Genomic DNA, 18,564 nt, shown 5'->3' on the forward strand with positions numbered 1-18,564 from the left:
TATTTTAAGATGCCACTGAAATGAAATCCTAGAAAAGGGAAAACTAGTGACAAAGAGCCAATCACAATGGTTGCTAGAGGTCAGAGGTGGAGAAAAGGAACTGACTGCATAGGAGCATGAGGAAGCTTTTTGGGGTGATGGAAATGTTCTAGATCATAAATGTGGTGGTGGTTAAACAACTATATACAACTGTCTGACTCAGAACCATGCATTTGAAATTGGAAATCTTTTTCTCTATAAATTCTACCTAAATAAATAGAAAGACCTGGTTCTATTAAAATCCTACATGGAGTATCAGAGTGTGATTTAAAAAAACAAAAACTATGAGAGGATACTAGAGAATTTCTTAAGTCATTTTGGCAGATTTTTAGGATGTTCTATAAGTAGAGGCCAAGGAACAATGGTTAATAAAAGGTAGTCCTACAATCGTCTATGCAAAAAAATGTACATACATTTATATCTTCCCTCCTCCCAACTATTAATATCACTTCTAAACTACTTTATTTACAGAAGTACTCTTTTTGATGAAGAAACTATCAAAAAGAAACATTAGGTACACAGTTTCAAAAAGGAAATATGAAAGAGTTCTAGAGATGGATTGTGATATTTACACAACAATGTGAATGTAATTAATGCCATAGGACTGTACACTTAAAACCGGTTAAAATGGTAAATTTTATGTTATGTATATTTTACCACAATAAAAAATGTTTTTAAAAAATTAGAAAAAAATAATTCTAAGAAAACTTACATAAATCTAGAAATCCACAAGAAAGTTACATTTTAAAACAGTTCCTTTTATTTAAATGATAAAGACTGATCTCTTTCTCTGAACTGTGCACTCACAAAATCAAGCTTAAAAGTGGTTATTGGTATGATGCTACTAGTTAAAGGAAACTGTGCTTACCAACGATTTTAGAGTTTATTTATAATGTTTAGGGCTCTACCAAAGTAGTTTCTGCTTATAACAGTGAATAATTGAGTTATCTACAGTAGACAGGAAAAACATTACAAGACAAAGATCAGATCAGAGAGCTCAGATCCAAAATGGTTATTTGGTGGCCTAAATACATTTATTTTGTCATCTAAATTAATCTGCAAACAGACCTCAGTACAAATACTAAAAACATGCTAATAGAAGCCCTAAAGTAGCTGTGGTCTAAGGTATTTACCTTACTCAAGAACTGCCAAAACAAACATCTAATTTCATGCTATTTGGGGAAAAGAGAAAGCCATCTGTGCAATTCATTGTGGATAAACTGCAGTCTAATTGGGGCTAGAGATCTGTCAAGTACAGTTGTTACGATTGTCGGTACTTATGCTATTAATTGATAAAATCAGAAAATTCCTGGATGTAACACCAAGAGATGGTAGAGATGCAGTAATCTACCTAAGGCTGGCAGGGCACTGTTATTGAAAAACAGCATTAATAGAACCTGGGGAGTCATTTAAAAAAAAAAAGCTCAAAGGCTGCATGCCTAGAACAAGGAAAGAATGAGTGTGTTTGCAGAAAGTTCTATGCACAATCTGGGGAATGAGTTCTGAGTTAAAGCCTCGACAAATTTTAGGAGGGCAATTTCAATCTCAGGTAGAGAATGAATTACTAGTAGCAGTGATGGTAGCAGCAGCAGTTGGTAGCAGTAAACTCTTACACAGTGCTTCCTATTTGCTGGACACAAGTTCTAAGCACTTTAATTGTATTAACTTGTTTAATCCTTACAACAACATTGTGAGGCAGGTGAACCATTGTAGAGAGATGAAGAAATAGGTTCAGGGAGATTTGGTAACTTTCCCATTGTAACCCAGCTGGTAGGTGGCAGAGCCACCTCAGGGTGTCCTGCTTCATTTCCAGAGTTCTTGCTCTTAATCTTTGGAAAATAACAGTGTTTTCCCGGGAACCAAGAAAGTTAAAAGGAATTGCTGTAATTGTATACTAGACTGGAGAGAAATATTTTTAAAAACTAGTAAGAAATGAAAAGTTTTCAACATTTATTAAATGCCTACCATGTGCCAGGCATTTTACATTTTAGCATACTAGGCAACTGACTACACCAAAGTAAACAGAGTTATAGATCCCCAAATTTACCATTAACTTGTATTTTTAATAAAATTTACTAAATGATTTCTTTGATTTTAAAAGGCAAAGATATATCACAATAATCAAATGCAAAAAAAAAAATCTGATTACACCTTCACAAGAATTCAATTCAGTTCTTTCAAAACCAAAAAACCAAAACATAAGACATTTATGTACCAGGCATGATGCTAGCTAGGCACAGGCACAGAAGATGAATTTATTAAAAACTAAAGAAAATGGTCTCTTGTTCTCAAAAATCCTAGAATCTACAATAATCCTTTGTACTTATCCCCATTTTACATAGGAAGACACTGCTCAGGGGGATTAAATGATCTGTTTAGGGTCCAAGCTAAATAGCTGAGATAGGATTTGAACTCAAACCCGTCTCACTATAAAACCTATATACACTTTTACTCTACAGCAAGCTAACAGTGTTTCTGAGTATAGGAACTAGAAAAAATTTTCAGCTGACTTCATATAACAAGTACAGGGCACCTGGTCTCTGTTTAATATTTTAGAACTGTTTCATGTTAGTTGAGAACTTGAAAAGGGGAAGTGTGAATTCTAGACTAAATCTTGGGTTACAAACCTCACATAAATTGAGTATAGCACAAGCACATTGCAAGAGTCACTCATGTTGTAAAACAGTTGAATATTTTAAAATACATATTGCAGTAGACTGCAGATGGGTGTGACTTCACTGGAAAAATGGAGAGGGGTGTTAATTCCAGGAGTTTCCAGTCTTTGGAATTGAAATCCCTCTCTTTTAGATCTTGTAGGCAGGTAGGTATAATAGAAAGTTACCCAGTTAGGGTCCAATAAATAGGAATTGGACCAGGAAGTCCTCTGAGGGCTGCCCTTGGTAGCTGCTCTGTCAGAAACCCATTTCTATAGTAGGGAAAAATGTACTGATATAACTTTCAGCTGTTTACCTAATAAGGAACAAGATGTTAAAGATACCGTGCTTTACAAAGAGAGGACCCTATTCAGAGTGAGATGTATTGAATTAATCCAGCTGTACACCACTGCATTCAACTTTGGAACGAAAAGTACGCATTTATGACATGGCTTAGGTTTGAGGGTGTATCCTGGACCCACTTGGCCGCCTTAAAACTACTAGCTTAGGTTTGTTAAATTATGCTTTGCCCAAACTGAATTAACCAGGGATAAATGATTTTGAAAGAAATGTTAAGGGAATGGCTGAGTCTTGAGAAATGAATTCAAAACTGTGTTTTCAACATGGTTAAAAATACCTGAAACTTCATCTCCATCATGTCCTAAAAACATTTAAGAACTCAGTATGTACTCTTAAAAACTGTACAGTATAAAAGGGAATAAGAATTATCAAATATAAGACATGTTTAAAAAATACAAAAATGCATAAAAGCATATGTACTTACATGTTCATAAAGATAATGTCAATATATAAAGATTTTTGGGTAACAGAAAAATAGACTCAGAATCAGTTGAAAAATTCTTAAAGCAGAATCAATTAAAGTTAGTTCTCTGCCAAATTTTTCCCAACTACATTTTATAGGCCTTAATCATAAAAGAAGATCTGCTGACATAACAAGGCTTAAGAAGTAATTCTCAGAATAATTTGATTAAACTCTTCAAAATTATTACACAAATTTACATGTAAAATTATGTCTTGAACTCTAAAATTTGCTGGCTAGTTATCTTTTAAAAATTATTAGCACTATGTTTTTGCAGTTTAAGATCATTTTATTGAGTGGCAAGAGGTGGCCAGGGCGGGGGAGCAGCTACAGATGTCCTTCCCCACCTCCTACCCCTGTACTATAGGGGGATTAAATTTTTAATTGTGGTTCAAAACATGTAACAGAAAATTTACCATCTTTAAGTGTAAGTTTAGCAGCGTTAAGTATATTCACCATGGCACAACAGGTCTCCAGAACTTTTTCATCTTGTAAAACTGAACTTGCTACTTCATCTCAAGTGAGCACTAAGACATTTTAAAACAATATGGATCAGCATATCTAGAAAGCAAAATATATTCAAATCAAGGCACACTATGAGGATATAATTTGGACAGAAACTAGGTGACAGTTTGACTCTCTTAAGCAATTGTTTTTTTCAGAGTGAATAAAGTAATTTTGTAAATAGTTTTTTTTTTAATTAAGAGAATCATTTTCCTTAAGGCCAGAGATAACATCTTATTCATGTTTACATCCACCTTAACTATATATTTAATAAACACTGTTGATAGCATCAAAGGAAACTATTTAAATACAAAGTTTCATAATCTAATTCAATTTATTCTTACCTATTCAATAAATTGGTTCTCTAAGAACCAATATCAGGAATACTCTGTTAGCCTATGTTTGTACTATTTTTTAAAAACTTCCTTTAAAAAAATTAATAACAATTTTTTAAAGGAAATAAAACTTATTAATTCAGGTTTTAAAATTCCCAGTTGACTGTGCTCACATAATAATCAGCTCTCATAAATAGTATATAAAGATAAGCTTTCTACTTACCATGTAGTTACCGTAAGCATGATCAAACATTTCCAGTACTTGATTCCTAATTTTAAAAGAGCAGAAATGGGAAAAAGTTAAGTATATTCTATTTATTGTCTTTCAAAAAGTTAATGCTCCTTCATAAACTTATACCAATAAAAAACAAAAGAAAAATTTAGTTAGGAAGGAACATAAAAAGGGTCAGGAAATACACCTATGTTAGTAGACAAGCTTTCATGAATCACGCAGAGATGAGCCAAACTTTTTCTATTCTAGCAATTTATGTAAAAGTCATTTTATAATATTTCCTAAGAAAACTGCTGAATGATACATGCCATGCAGAGAGAAGAAAATCTGATGATGAAAAACAATTACCTCTTAACAAGATTATTTAACATAAATGTCTTGAAAGGGGAAAATATTGAAGAGACCCAAAAGAAATAATTGTTACCATTTATTGCTTATACTATACATTCTACCAAAAGAAAGGGGTTGGTGTGTGTATTGCTATGAAATAACGATACTCTATGAAGCCTCTGCCTTTCCCCTTAAATGAATAAGATCACTAATGCCTAGTTTAACACATTTCTGTTAATGTTTGTCGTATTTCCAAAAGATACATTTTATGATGTACCTTTGGCTCCTTTAAAAAACTCTGTCAAAAGTCAAATAAACAATATTCACCCCTGATATGAGAAAACTAATCCTCGAAAAGAGATCTGTGTATTTTGGCTAACTCTGTTTCTCAAAATCCCCAAAATGACTGTGTAAAATGTAAATTTCTGATCCCCACACCAGATTTACTAAGTCAAAACCTGCAAAATTGGGACCAAGGAATCAGTCTTTCAATTAAACACTCAAACTGGGGGAGTGAGGGTTATAGGAAAAACTGCAAAAAATGTTATGGCCAGGAAAGGCCAAGTCTCTCAATAATTAGCAGAAGAAAAATATTTTAATAATCTTTTATTAATTCTTACTATTATTCCCAAAGTTCCAATCACTAATGGCAAGAATTGAAGAGAATATTAAGAGACTATTGAATATTAAAGTATATTTTTACTTTACCTCCGGTTATATTGCAATTATCATTTTAAAAATTGTAATCATGGATGATGAAATGCTGGTAATAATATAGCTAGCAGACAGAAAAGGACTTATTTCCAGATCCTGGCTATAATAACCAGCAGAATCAAGTACACTCAAACTTGTGAACTGAACAAGCTAAGTCCTGACAACTTTTTACAAATAATAATCATTTAAAAACACCTAATCATTAACAAGGTGATAAGTCACTTTGCCAAAACACTAATTCTTTATATGTTTATATGTATGATAGACTATGGATCAAGTTATCTCAGAAAATTACAGAGTATCTCAAAAAATCCTTCTAGACTTTTTTTTTATTATATTGCAGGTGATAAAGAGCTCTCAAATTAGCTAATAAACAAACAAAAAAAAGGAGCTAAATTTTCCCTTCAAGCACTGATATCAATAAATGGAATATGGAAATTCTTTTTTCCTTCCCCTGAAACAGAATACAAAATTATTGTCAAGAAGTAAATTTCTGTAACTGGTAATAGTAGTGCCTAGACACGTGTATTACAGGTAACATAAGCTTTAACTTGTGAACCCAACTTTGCAAGCATTCAAGCTTCAAGACTATGAATAAATCACGACTGCAAACAAGGACACATTATTTTCCAATCCTTACACTTATGTAGAACATGATCATCAAATTTCACAACAAATACTTCAAAGTGGAGGTATTTAATATCCAGTTGAGCTCTCTCTCTCTCCTAATTACACATATAAGTCCTAACACTCATTTAAATACAGAATGGTAGAATAATTACTATATTATACAGAGATTTTTTTTTCTATAAGGTTTTATATCTATTCAACAACTGGATAAAAATGTATTGGAAATTAGATCTATAAATCAGCTTTTTCTATAGTTACATTGCTTGCCAACATGCTACAGAAATTGAACTGTTTTATACTTCATTTTTTAAGTAAAAACATTAACAACTTTTGTAACATTTAAAAAACAAAAAATGAATTCCAGGAAGTATAAGACTACATATAACCAGGTAAATAATTCCATAAACTATAAACTGCAAGCAACCGAGCAATTGCTATTACTATTCATGATAATTTCAGTCTTTATCATCAGTTTAGTTTGGGCGGGGGGTAGGGAAAGGGATAGGCATTTTCTGTTTTTTATCATAAATCATTATTTGGATTTTCAAAAAAAATTGTACAGGTAAACCTAATAAATCATAGTTTCGTTTCCTGAAAATTCCTGGATGAGAAAGCAGTCAAGCAATGTGTATTTGTGGTTTGTAGCTATAGACTCTTATTCTACTCTTACCCTAGAGTAAGGCAATCTAAATTAACAAGCCTAAATAATTGTAACTTCACTTTCATAAATGATCTCAAAATTTGAGCTGAAATCTCAAGCCAATTTGGTTGGAGCTCTACAGTTAAAAATTTATTTTGGTCAAAAATGAGTTATCCAATGACTTTTCTTCAAACAAACATTTTTAACAAAGAAAGGAGAAAGGGGAGTCGTGATCAAATAAAAATACTTGCTGTCCTTAACAGACTTGAAGCTTCTCTCTCCAAGTCTTATAGAAGTGTAGCAGAGTGGAGTGAGCACAGGCTCTGAAGTCATACAGACCCGGGTTTGAATACTGGCTCCACCATTTACTTAGCTCTGCAACGTTGAACAAGTCAACCTTGAGTCTCAATTTCCTCATCTGCAAAATGGGGATCGCATCCACCTCATTAAGAAGTAGAGAGGATTACAGAGATAGTATATGTGAAGTGCCTGGCACAGAGTAGGGTATTCAGTAAAGCAGTTATCAGTGATACATTAAATTCACAAAGAGAAAATTTAAGACACTTATTAGAGTTTACTGGTAATTTTGTTTTGATAACTGACACTTTAAATTTTCCAACAAGTGTCTGTTATTGCTGTTTTATTTAAAAACTAAGACGGGCTTCCCTGGTGGCGCAGTGGTTGAGAGTCCGCCTGCCGATGCAGGGGACACGGGTTCGTGCCCCTGTCCGGGAAGATCCCACATGCCGCGGAGCGGCTGGGCCCGTGAGCCATGGCCGCTGAGCCTGCGCGTCCGGAGCCTGTGCTCCGCAGCGGGAGAGGCCACAACAGCGAGAGGCCCGCGTACCGCAAAAAAAAAAAAAAAAAAAAACTAAGACAAGACTCTTGCAACAATTTAAACAATATGGAAGTCTGTATATGTCGATAAAATAAAACCTGATGGTTTGACCTCACCTCCATTGTAACTCTGGGAGGTAGTCATCTTCCCATGTTTTTCTGAGCTTAAGCAATTTCTTCTCCGTTTTTTTGTTTTTTTTTAAACATGGGATACTACATATAGTATTCTACAGCTTACATCTTTTTGGCCTTGGGAGTATATTCTGGGTAGCCTTCCGACGACCTAACTCCTCCTTAATATCTGAATATTATTCCGTAATATGGATGCTCCAAGGAACAGCTCTGTTCTTTCAAAATGCAAATCCCTGTACACCTATCTCTACTTTAATAGTGCTTTTATTTCTGTAGGATAGATTCCCTGAGATGGGATTAATGAATCAAAGAATACATACAATTTAAATTTTAGGAGACTGTCAATAAATTACAGCAATTTACACTCCCACCAAGTTTCTTCTCACACCTCAACTATCCAGTCAGTACTCCATCCATGTATTGTGTTTTGTATTTACCAGCCTGATGGCAAAAAACCCAGCTATTTCATTGTTTTAGTCTGCATCTCTCACATTTATGAGGTTGAGTAACTTCATGTTTATTGACCATTTGCATTTCCTCTTGTGTGAATTAACTCTTCACGCCCTTTGCCCATTTTCTACTGGTTCTTGGCTTTTTCCTTATTCATTTGTGGGACCTGGTGTGTATTAGGAACACTTACTCTAAATTAAATGCTGTACATATAACGGATGATTTTATGACTTTCAAGACTGATAAAACTACTTTGAGTAAAGTGAATAGGTATATTTAATTGAGGCTTTTGAATACTACCATCAAATATTGTTCTACTATGAAAATGCAGTGCAAGGAAATGGTAAATTGTGTAAAGTTCAAGTTCCAATGAACGCCCCCTATTCCGTAACAGGTGTAAACATGATTTCCTTAACTGCTGGGAGATCAGCAACATTTCCCACCTGGGAGCTCACTTGTGCAAGAAATCTAACCACGTCTCTGATGAAAGGCAACCTCGGAACTCTCGCGCGCAGGGAAACGGTGTGTAGCCCCCTTCACGGGCCAGTGACATGGCAGCCGCGTTGACACACCGCGGCTGGCCTTAAGGAGCCTGCACGTGTCACAGACGGCCCGGGCGACACCCCGACAGTCCCGCGAGGTAGCATCGCGGGCGGCGACCCCCATTTTCCCGGACCCTGTCCACCCCGCCAGGGTTCTTTCGAGGCAACAGCCGTCCCAATCGCGACAGGAGAGGCCACTGGGCGCCCGGGTCGCAATGACAGGCACCTCGCCCGTGGTCAGCCTCACGAGGAAACCCACCCCAGGCTTCCAAGCACCCTTACCCAAGCTTCTGTTTCTCCTCCCTACTCATGGGCGAGGCCCCCGCCGTCCACACGGACGTGGCCGACACCAGGCAGAGCGCGGCCGTCGCCGCCACCAGGCTCCATGGCGCTCGCTGGGGGACCGAGTACCCAAAGCCCCGGCCGCCGCCGGCTTCGCTCATGGCCCCGCGGTTCCGCGCACGCGCAGCTGCTACGCCCGGCCGGTGGGACACATTGCCGGACGCCGGTGGCAAAGGAGCTGCGAGCCGTGTCGAGGCCGGGATGCGGAGGAACGCGAGCGGCCGCCGTCGCCGAGCTGCTTCCCGAAGCCACTGAGCCGGTCCCCAGCGCCAGCGCTGCCACCGCCCTCCGCTCTCAGCAGCCCAGAGCGCCTCCCCCAGCTTTCCGGTGTCGTAGTCTAGGAAACCACCTCCCCAAACGCTACTTCCGGGTAGGGCCCAAGACGCTGAGCCTCAAGGCCAATGGGGGCCGGATCGGAGAGGGGCTGGCCCGGGGGAAAGGAGAGAGCATTGGCTGGGAGAAGTGAGACGTGGACAAAAGGCGGGACCGGGGAGGGACCTTTCGCCTCGGCCATCCTCCGACCCGTGAACTTGAGGCCTGAAAACTACCGCTCCCAGCGTGCACTGCTTCCTCCGCGGCTCTCTCGCAATCCGACTCCACCGGGCTAAATTTCCACCCTGGGTGGGCGCGCTGCACCCTGTGACGTGTGGTCCCCCAAGGGGCTCGGGCGGTTCCTGCGATCCCTCCTCCTCCAGCTCCCTGCAGCCAGCCGCCCTACTCCGTGGGCTGCCGAGTCCCGGAGAGCCCGTCAGCTCTTTATCCCTCTTCCTACGTGTGCGTTTCGCTGAGGGCTGGCAGGATGAGGCTCAGACGGCCTCAGATCAGTGCTGCACACCTTAGGGAAAAGTAGTCCTATTGGAGTAGTCTTCTACCTTCAGGGAGATTTCAATACTGTAACAGCAAAAATGAATTGAGCCTTTGACGGCAATGTGCTGAGAGTTTTACTTGCATTCTCTCATGCACTCTTCTCAACTCTAATAGGTGAGTACCACCGCCCCCATTTTGCAAACGAGGAAACCGAGGCCAGAGAAGTTAGGTAATGAGCCTCGTCACACTGCTGCGTTAGATTCCAGCCAGCCTCTGTGACTTGGAAGCCCTTGCATGTAACCATAAGAGTGAAGGAGGGCACGGGGGGGCCTCGTACTTGATTAATAATAGTCATCTAGAAAGCTCAATGTAAGGAAGCTAGTGTGAGCTGCAAAGAAAGTTTAATGAAAATTGGTACTTGCAATTAATTTTGATGGCCGAGGGAAAATGAGGAGTAAAATCCTCTTGAAAAACCACACTGTTTTTCTTGTGTAATAATTCAGTAGGTAGGTGCGGAGTTTAGGAGCTTGGTCGTGACCTCTGTGACCACAGGAAATCACTTACTCTTACCCTCAGCAGCTCAGCTGTTCTTCCTTGATTTCTATCATCTTACATCCTCTGCTTCCCTCTCAGACCGACCATTCAGGTGACACCAATGACTCCTCTACCTTTATTACCCCTCTCTGTCTTAAAATTTTAAGGTTTTCTTTTCGTTGGTTTCTCTTTGTACCATCATATCCCTGTGGTTGATTTCTAACTCAGTGTCTGTCCTGATCTCCAGACCCACATTTCCACCTCCCCACTAGAAATTCCCGTATGTCTGGCCCAAGGGTAAGCTCAAATATAATAATGTTAACTGACTCAATATGTCAGAATCATCTTCAACTCATCCTCCTCCTTCACAGTCTATGCCCAATCACTTGACAATTACATAGATTCTACTTCTGCTATCACTACCTTTCTTTCTACTCCTGCTTCTTTTCAGTTCAAGCCTCCATTACCTCTTCCCTGAACCATCACAATAGCCTCCTAAATTATCTCCTTGCCACCCTAACTTTTCTCTACATTGCTACCAGAGTTGGCATTCAAGGACATCTACAAATCCTCTGAACATGTTATCTCCCTTCTACCCCTGCCCTGCACTCAAGTCCTATGAGAAAACTAACAGATTCTCATACTATATCCTTTCTATGCCTTTGCTGTTACCATCCCCTCTGCTGTCCCACCATCTTTGTCTGTAGAATACTCACTACCCATTAAGTCTCTGCTCAGATTCCACCTCAACAAAATCCTTCCAAAACCTTCCAGCCATTAGACATCATCCTCCCATTGTATTCTGTGTCCTTATTATTGTGTTTTTCACAGTCAGCCATGTCCACTACATTGTGACTGCATGGAGGGTATTGACCTTACCTTATTTATATGTATGTTCCAAAACTCAGCACTGTGCCTCTCATATTACACATGCTCAATAAATGTTGGGTATACTTACCTGTTTCCTTATCCCTTCAGTTTCCGTATCTATAAAGTAGGAATAATAGTTCTTATCTACTTACATGGAGGCTGTGAAAACACATGAGGTCACTTATGTACAATATTTCATTTTATCCTTTGTACAGACCTGCAACCCTATGTTGGTTCCATCCTGGATCCTCTTTGGCAGCTTTAATGATGAAGTTAGCTAAGTAAATAATACCTGTGAATTGTTCTTGGCTCTGGCACAGAGAACATGGCAAGCTAAAGGTCAACACGAATCATTCAGAATTTGAAAACTAGGAACAAAGAAAACAGAAAAACAGTCAGCGACCTTCAATTATATTGAAATGTGGTCAATTTTCTTTGCCTTCCTGATGTTCCAATCCTTTATAAGAAGTCAATATTGACTAGTAACTGTCACTGAGAAACAATGTTCTCAAAAAGAAAAAGTACTGGCTTTTAATGTGTAGCATTTTCTGGGATTTTTTTTTTCCCTTGGCTTATTTGTTTTTAAGCTAACACTGCACTTTAAAGGTGTATAATGATAACACAGAACATATTCTTTGTTGACTTGCTAAATAATAAGCATCTTTTTCTCTCTTACTCAAATTCAATTTCTAGCCAATGGTTGAGTCCATTTTTCACTAATCTCTGCAAAACCATAAGGATAAAAGCTGTGGCCTAAAAAGCATTGCAAGTTAATGTATCTAAAGTGGAGCCTGTGGAAGTGAAATAAAAATATATTCACAAAGTGCATTTCAAAAAAGAACCCTTACTGGAAATAATAGAAATTCTTAGCTAACTGGCAATTTGTGAACACCAGGAAAGTTTGACATTCATTATTTCAAAACCTACACACAGTATTTTAGAACTTATATACTTAGTGATAAAATGCATATAGGAAACACAACCTTCCGAGACTGAACCAGGAAGAAATAGAAAATATAAGCAGACCAATCACAAGCACTGAAATTGAAACTGTGATTAAAAATGTTCCAACAAACAAAAGCCCAGGACCAGATGGCTTCCCAGGCAAATTCTATCAAACATTTAGAGAAGAGCTAACACCTATCCTTCTCAAACTCCTCCAAAATATAGCAGAGGGAGGAACACTCCCAAACTCATTCTACAAGGCCACCATCACCCTGATACCAAAATCAAAGATGTCACAAAAAAAGAAAACTATAGGCCAATGTCTCTGACGAACATAGATGCAAAAATCCTCAACAAAATACTAGCAAACAGAATCCAACAGCACATTAAAAGGATCATACACCATGATCAAGTGGGGTTTATTCCAGGAATGCAAGGATTCGTCAACATATGCAAATCAATCAATGTGATACACCATATTAACAAACTGAAGGAGAAAAACCATATGATCATCTCAATAGATGCAGAAAAAGCTTTTGACAAAATTCAACACCCGTTTATGATAAAAACTCTCCAGAAAGTAGGCATAGAGGGAACCTACCTCAACATAATAAAGGCCATATGTGACAAACCCATGGCCAACATCGTTCTCAATGGTGAAAAACAAACCATTGCCACTAACATCAGGAACAAGACAAGGTTGCCCACTCTCACCACTATTATTCAACATAGCTTTGGAAGTTTTAGCCCCAGCAATCAGAGAAGAAAAAGAAATAAAAGGAGTCCAAATCGGAAAAGAAGAAGTAAAACTGTCACTGTTTGCAGATGACATGATACTATACATAGAGAATCCTAAAGATGTTACCAGAAAACTACTAGAGCTAATCAATGAATTTGGTAGAATAGCAGGATACAAAATTAATGCACAGAAATCTCTTGCATTCATATACACTAAAGATGAAAAATCTGAAAGAGAAATGAAGGAAACACTCCCATTTACCATTGCAACGAAAAGAAGAAAATACCTAGGAATAAACCTACCTAAGGAGACAAAAGACCTGTATGCAGAAAATTATAAGACACTGATGAAAGAAATTAAAGAAGATACAAACAGACGGAGAGATATACCATGTTCTTGGATTGGAAGAATCAACATTGTGAAAATGACTCTACTACCCAAAGCAATCTACAGATTCAGTGCAATCCCTATCAAGCTACCAATGGCATTTTTCACAGAACTAGAACAAAAAATTTCACAAGTTGTATGGAAACACAAAAGACCCCGAATAGCCAAAACAATCTTGAGAAAGAAAATGGAGCTGGAGGAATCAGGCTCCTGGGCTTCAGACTATACTACAAAGCTACAGTAATCAAGCCAGTATGGTACTGGCACAAAAACAGAAATATAGATCAATGGAACAGGATAGAAAGGCCAGAGATAAACCCACACACATATGGTCACCTTATCTTTGATAAAGGAGGCAAGAGTATACAATGGAGAAAAGACAGCCTCTTCAATAAGTGGTGCTGGGAAAACTGGACAGCTACATGTAAAAGAATGAAATTAGAACACTCCTAACACCATACACAAAAATAAACTCCAGGGGTCTCCCTGGCGGCACAGTGGTTGAGAGTCCGCCTGCCGATGCAGGGGACACAGGTTCGTGTCCCGGTCCAGGAAGATCCCACATGCCGCGGAGCGGCTGGGCGCGTGAGCCATGGCCGCTGAGCCTGTGTGTCTGGAGCCTGTGCTCCGCAACGGGAGAGGCCACAACAGTGAGAGGCCCGCGTACTGCAAAAAAACAAACAAACAAACAAAAACTCCAAATGGATTAAAGACCTAAATGTAAGGCCAGACACTAAAATTCTAGGAGGAAAACATAGGCAGAACACCCTATGACATAAATCACAGCAAGATCCTTTTTGACCCACCTCCTAGAGAAATGGAAATAAAAATAAATAAATGGGACCTAATGAAACTTAAAAGCTTTTGCACAGCAAAGGAAACCATTAAAAAGACAAACCTCAGAATGAGAGAAAATATTTGCAAATGAAGCAACTGACAAAGGATTAACCTCCAAAATATACAAGCAGCTCATGCAGCTCAATATCAAAAAAAAAACCCAATCCAAAAATGGGCAGAAGGCCTAAATAGACATTTCTCCAAAGAAGCTATACAGATTGCCAACAAACACATGAAAAGATGCTCAATATCACTTATCATTTGAGAAATGCAAATGAAAACTACAATGTATCACCTCACACTGGTCAGAATGGCCATCATCAGGAAATCTACAAACAATAAATGCTGGAGAGGGTGTGGAGAAAAGGGAACCCTCTTGCACTGTTGGTGGGAATATAATTGATGCAGCCACTATGGAGAACAGTATAGAGTTTCCTTAAAAAACTTAAAATAGAACTACCATATGACCCAGCAATCCCACTACTGGGCATATACCCTGAGAAAACCATAATTCAAAAAGAGTCACGTACCACAATGTTCATTGCAGCACTGTTTACAATAGCCAGGACATGGAAGCAAGCTAAGTGTCCATCGACAGATGAATGGATAAAGAAGGTGTGGCATATATATACAATGGGATATTACTCAGCCATAAAAAGAAAGGAAATTGAGTTCTTTGTAGTGAGGTGGATGGAGCTAGAATCTGTCATACAGAGTGAAGTAAGTCAGAAAGAGAAAAATAAATACCGTATGCTAACACATATATGGAATCTAAAAACAAATGATTCTTATGAACCTAGGGTCAGGACAGGAGTAAAGACACAGACATAGAGAATGGACTTGACATGGGGAGGGGGAAGGGTAAGCTGTGACAAAGTGAGAGAGTGGCATGGACATATATATATACTACCAAATGTAAAATAGATAGCTAGTGGGAAGCAGCTGCATGGCACAGGGAGATCAGCTTGGTGCTTTGCAACCACTTAGAGGGGTGGGATAGGGAGGGTGGGAGGGAGACGCAAGAGGGAGGGGATATGGGGATATACGTATGCATATAGCTGGTTCACTTTGTTGTACAGCAGAAACTAACACCACACTGTAAAGCAATTATACCCCAATAAAGATGTTTTAAAAAAATGCATATAGGAGTTAAACGAGAGACTTTGGTGTGTTATACAGGAAAAACACTGGTGGAAAGCATTAAGGAGAATAGGGATAAGGACTTTTAAAGACTATGGAAGAGATTTTAGATGCATTAAGCCCCTTAAAAATGGTAGGAAATAAGAGCCATTTATAAAAAGCCCTTTAATTGGATAAGAGTTTGTTTGCACAGCCTTGCAGCTTATGTAAATATGTATGCTCACCTGGTGTTCTCATTACTTGCTTGCCTGGGTGAATCAGGAAATAGGGAGGGGTTGAAGCCCTGGTTAGAATCAGGAAGTAGGGAGGGGTTGGAGCCCTGGTTAGAATCATATGGATTCACACACCTAAAGGAGAGTCTCCACTTTAATATTATGGCTGAGAAATTGTCCCAGGAGGCTGCGACCAGCTGTGTGAGACTGACCGATAGCAGCAGGTCCTAAATGACTTGAATTCTTTAGTATGACAGATCTAATTACTCCTAAAACTCTAGTGTAGAATTTGGGAGTGGTGATTTTGTCATTCTTCAAATTGCTTTTCCTGTTATTCGAGAATGTATGGAATTTACAAGAACATTTTTCTTCCTGAGAACTCAGTCTTGCAAACGTTAAATAAATGAAGACAGTACTTATTCTACATTTACAACCAAAGAGTACTTCATGAAAAAGGTACTCGGTGAATGTTGTGGCCTGACTCCATTATTGGCTCTCTGACTGAGGTTTCTAAATTCCAAGAAAGAGAATGGGAAATTTGAATGATTCACTGCCCCCAGAGATGTCCCCAGGGCTTTTTCCGCCTCTCAGTCAGAGTTGAGATCTTCCACATTGCTTCAGCTTTAGATTATTATCTCGCTTCTCTCAGTGGCACCTGCACCAGCTCTCTCAGGCAAGAAGGTTTTTCTCCCACGGCATGTTTAAGGTTGATCTCACCCTTGTGCTTGTGTCTCTCATTCTGTAGCCATTTTTCATGTACTTCATGTATCAGAAACAACTCCAAGTCACATGGCTCTTCACAAGCAAGTGCATCTTGCCTCTGGCCCCTCTCCTAAGTCCACATTTTGTACTACCAATTTAGTTTCTACTTCACGTGTTAGTCTGGCCACAAGGTTTTAAGTCAGTACCATTCAACAACATTCTGCACAGCTTGCATTGGTAGCTTAATGGTGACTCTGAGCCAGCTCTGCTGCTTATTAGCCATGTTATCATATGCAAATTACACAACTTTTTGTGCCTTCGTTTCCTTATTTGTAAAATGGGAATAATAGTACCTACCCCTGCATTTTTTAGGAGGATTTAACTGTTTAATTGTTGTAATACCTTCATTATCGGGGTGTTGTGAAGATGTTAAGATGATGAGTGTAAAATATTTAGCACAGTCTGAAAGAGCTCAATAAATAATAGCTATTGATATTCTCATTATTATGCAGTAGAAAATTTGCCATTTTCAGAGTAGGATTCAAGGGTGCAAATGAACTATTCTTAGTCCACGGCTGAAGATTAATGGACTTTGTAATTTTAAAAAAATTTTATTTTATATTGGAGTATAGTTGATTTACAATGTTGTGTTAGTTTCAGGTGTACAGCAAAGTGATTCAGTTATACATACACACGTATCTATTCTTTTTCAGATTCTTTTCCATTATAGGTTATTACAGAGTATTGAGTAGAGTTCCGTGTGCTATACTGTAGGTCCTTGTTGATTATATATTTTATTTATAGTAGTGTGTATATGTTAATCCCAAACTCCTAATTTATCCCTCACCTCCATCTTTCCTCTTTGGTAACCATAAGTTTGTTTTCTAACGGACTCTATTATTATTTATAGAACTAGTTCTTGAACAAATATCTTCAGAGCTTTCCTATCCCGTCTTTGGGGGCTTAAACTCAATTTTAGCACCCTCTTTGGGGTCCCAGGGCACCGCATTCTAATGTCTAATTTTTTTCTGGTTTTTCTCCATGTCCCCTCACGTCACTTCCCTTTCCTTCCTATTCCTTCTCTTCATCTGACATGGATGTGTGTGTCTCACACACACACACACACACACACACACAAACACACATTTGTTTTGTGCCCACTGCTGAGCATTGAACTTCAAATCACATGACTTGAGTTCTCGACCTGGATCTGCCATTTACCATTCTACGCACGTCAGTTTCTCTAAGACTCAGTTTTTCATTTTGTTTTGTTTTTTCATTCCATATGGCCAACAGAGATAGGCTGAAGTTCTAGCTGTGGAATCACATTAGTGGTCAGTGGTTAAGAAGGAGCAAATAACTTGCAAATAATTTAATTATGCAAAACTGCCGGCTTATTGTTGGTAGATAGTGATAGCAACCAAAATACAGGAATCAGGATTTTGACAACCTGTTTGTTTGATCCAACAACCTCATAACCAGTTTATAATTAAACCAAGTCTTAGGCCAGTTTCTGTCATACAGACATTTGTTAAACATTTGTTTAGCAAGCAGAGACAAGTTAACATATACCACCTGTTCTGTGAGTCTGATGAAATGCCAGGTGTTGGTCCTTTTGGATTCTGTAATCATGACCTTGCATGAAAGATTCACTGGGGGCATATGAACAATATTCCAGAGCCAGGATTCTATCATCCTTTTAGTAAGCATCAAGGAATCCCTTCATCCCCCACACCATTTCTAATGGTCCAGCTTTTTACAACTTGTTCATGCCAGGGTGGGAGTACCTCTAAAATATTTTAGCTAGTCCGTATATCTTGGAAATCACAAATTCTATCAATGAGAGACTATTTCTAACATTCATTATGATGACTAACCATTAATTTCAACAATGAAAATTCATTTTTGACATTTGTTATATTAAATAAAATGATCTTTGATGTTAATAGAGATAAGATGGAGAAATGTACTTGTAGTACCCACCTCTACAGGGAGTCTCCCTGATGAGATCTCTGGCTGCCATCCAGGAGCGGGGATTTGTGATGGGGCAGCTGACTGCACCTCAAGTGCAATTTAATCCATTCATAATATCATACTGCCTATGGTAAAGAATTTTAGATATACAGGCAGACATCATTATGATAATATTTACAAAGGATATATAGTACGCCAGGTACATGCCCCTGCCCT

At 38.6% G+C, this 18,564-nt stretch overlaps 1 protein-coding gene across 4 annotated transcripts in view; it reads right to left on the reverse strand.

Moving 5' to 3' along the window:
- The window catches only part of EDEM3 (ER degradation enhancing alpha-mannosidase like protein 3), a 97,811-nt gene extending 88,297 nt beyond the window's left edge, over positions 1-9,514 (reverse strand). For 2 of the 4 annotated variants that reach the window (XM_067728905.1, XM_067728906.1), the window contains exons 1-2: positions 9,142-9,513; positions 4,576-4,621 (exon numbers count right to left, since the gene is read on the reverse strand). In XM_067728905.1, the coding sequence (XP_067585006.1) occupies positions 4,576-4,621; positions 9,142-9,302 (207 nt within the window). In that variant the 5' untranslated portion in view covers positions 9,303-9,513. Of the gene's footprint in view, positions 1-4,575; positions 4,622-9,141 lie in introns of all 4 variants that reach the window. The other 2 variants (XM_067728904.1, XM_067728907.1) reach the window with 2 other exon arrangements.
- Between the last annotated feature and the right edge of the window lie 9,050 nt (positions 9,515-18,564).

The sequence above is a fragment of the Pseudorca crassidens genome, chromosome 2 (genome assembly GCF_039906515.1).
Source record: "Pseudorca crassidens isolate mPseCra1 chromosome 2, mPseCra1.hap1, whole genome shotgun sequence".
NCBI lineage: Eukaryota > Metazoa > Chordata > Mammalia > Artiodactyla > Delphinidae > Pseudorca > Pseudorca crassidens.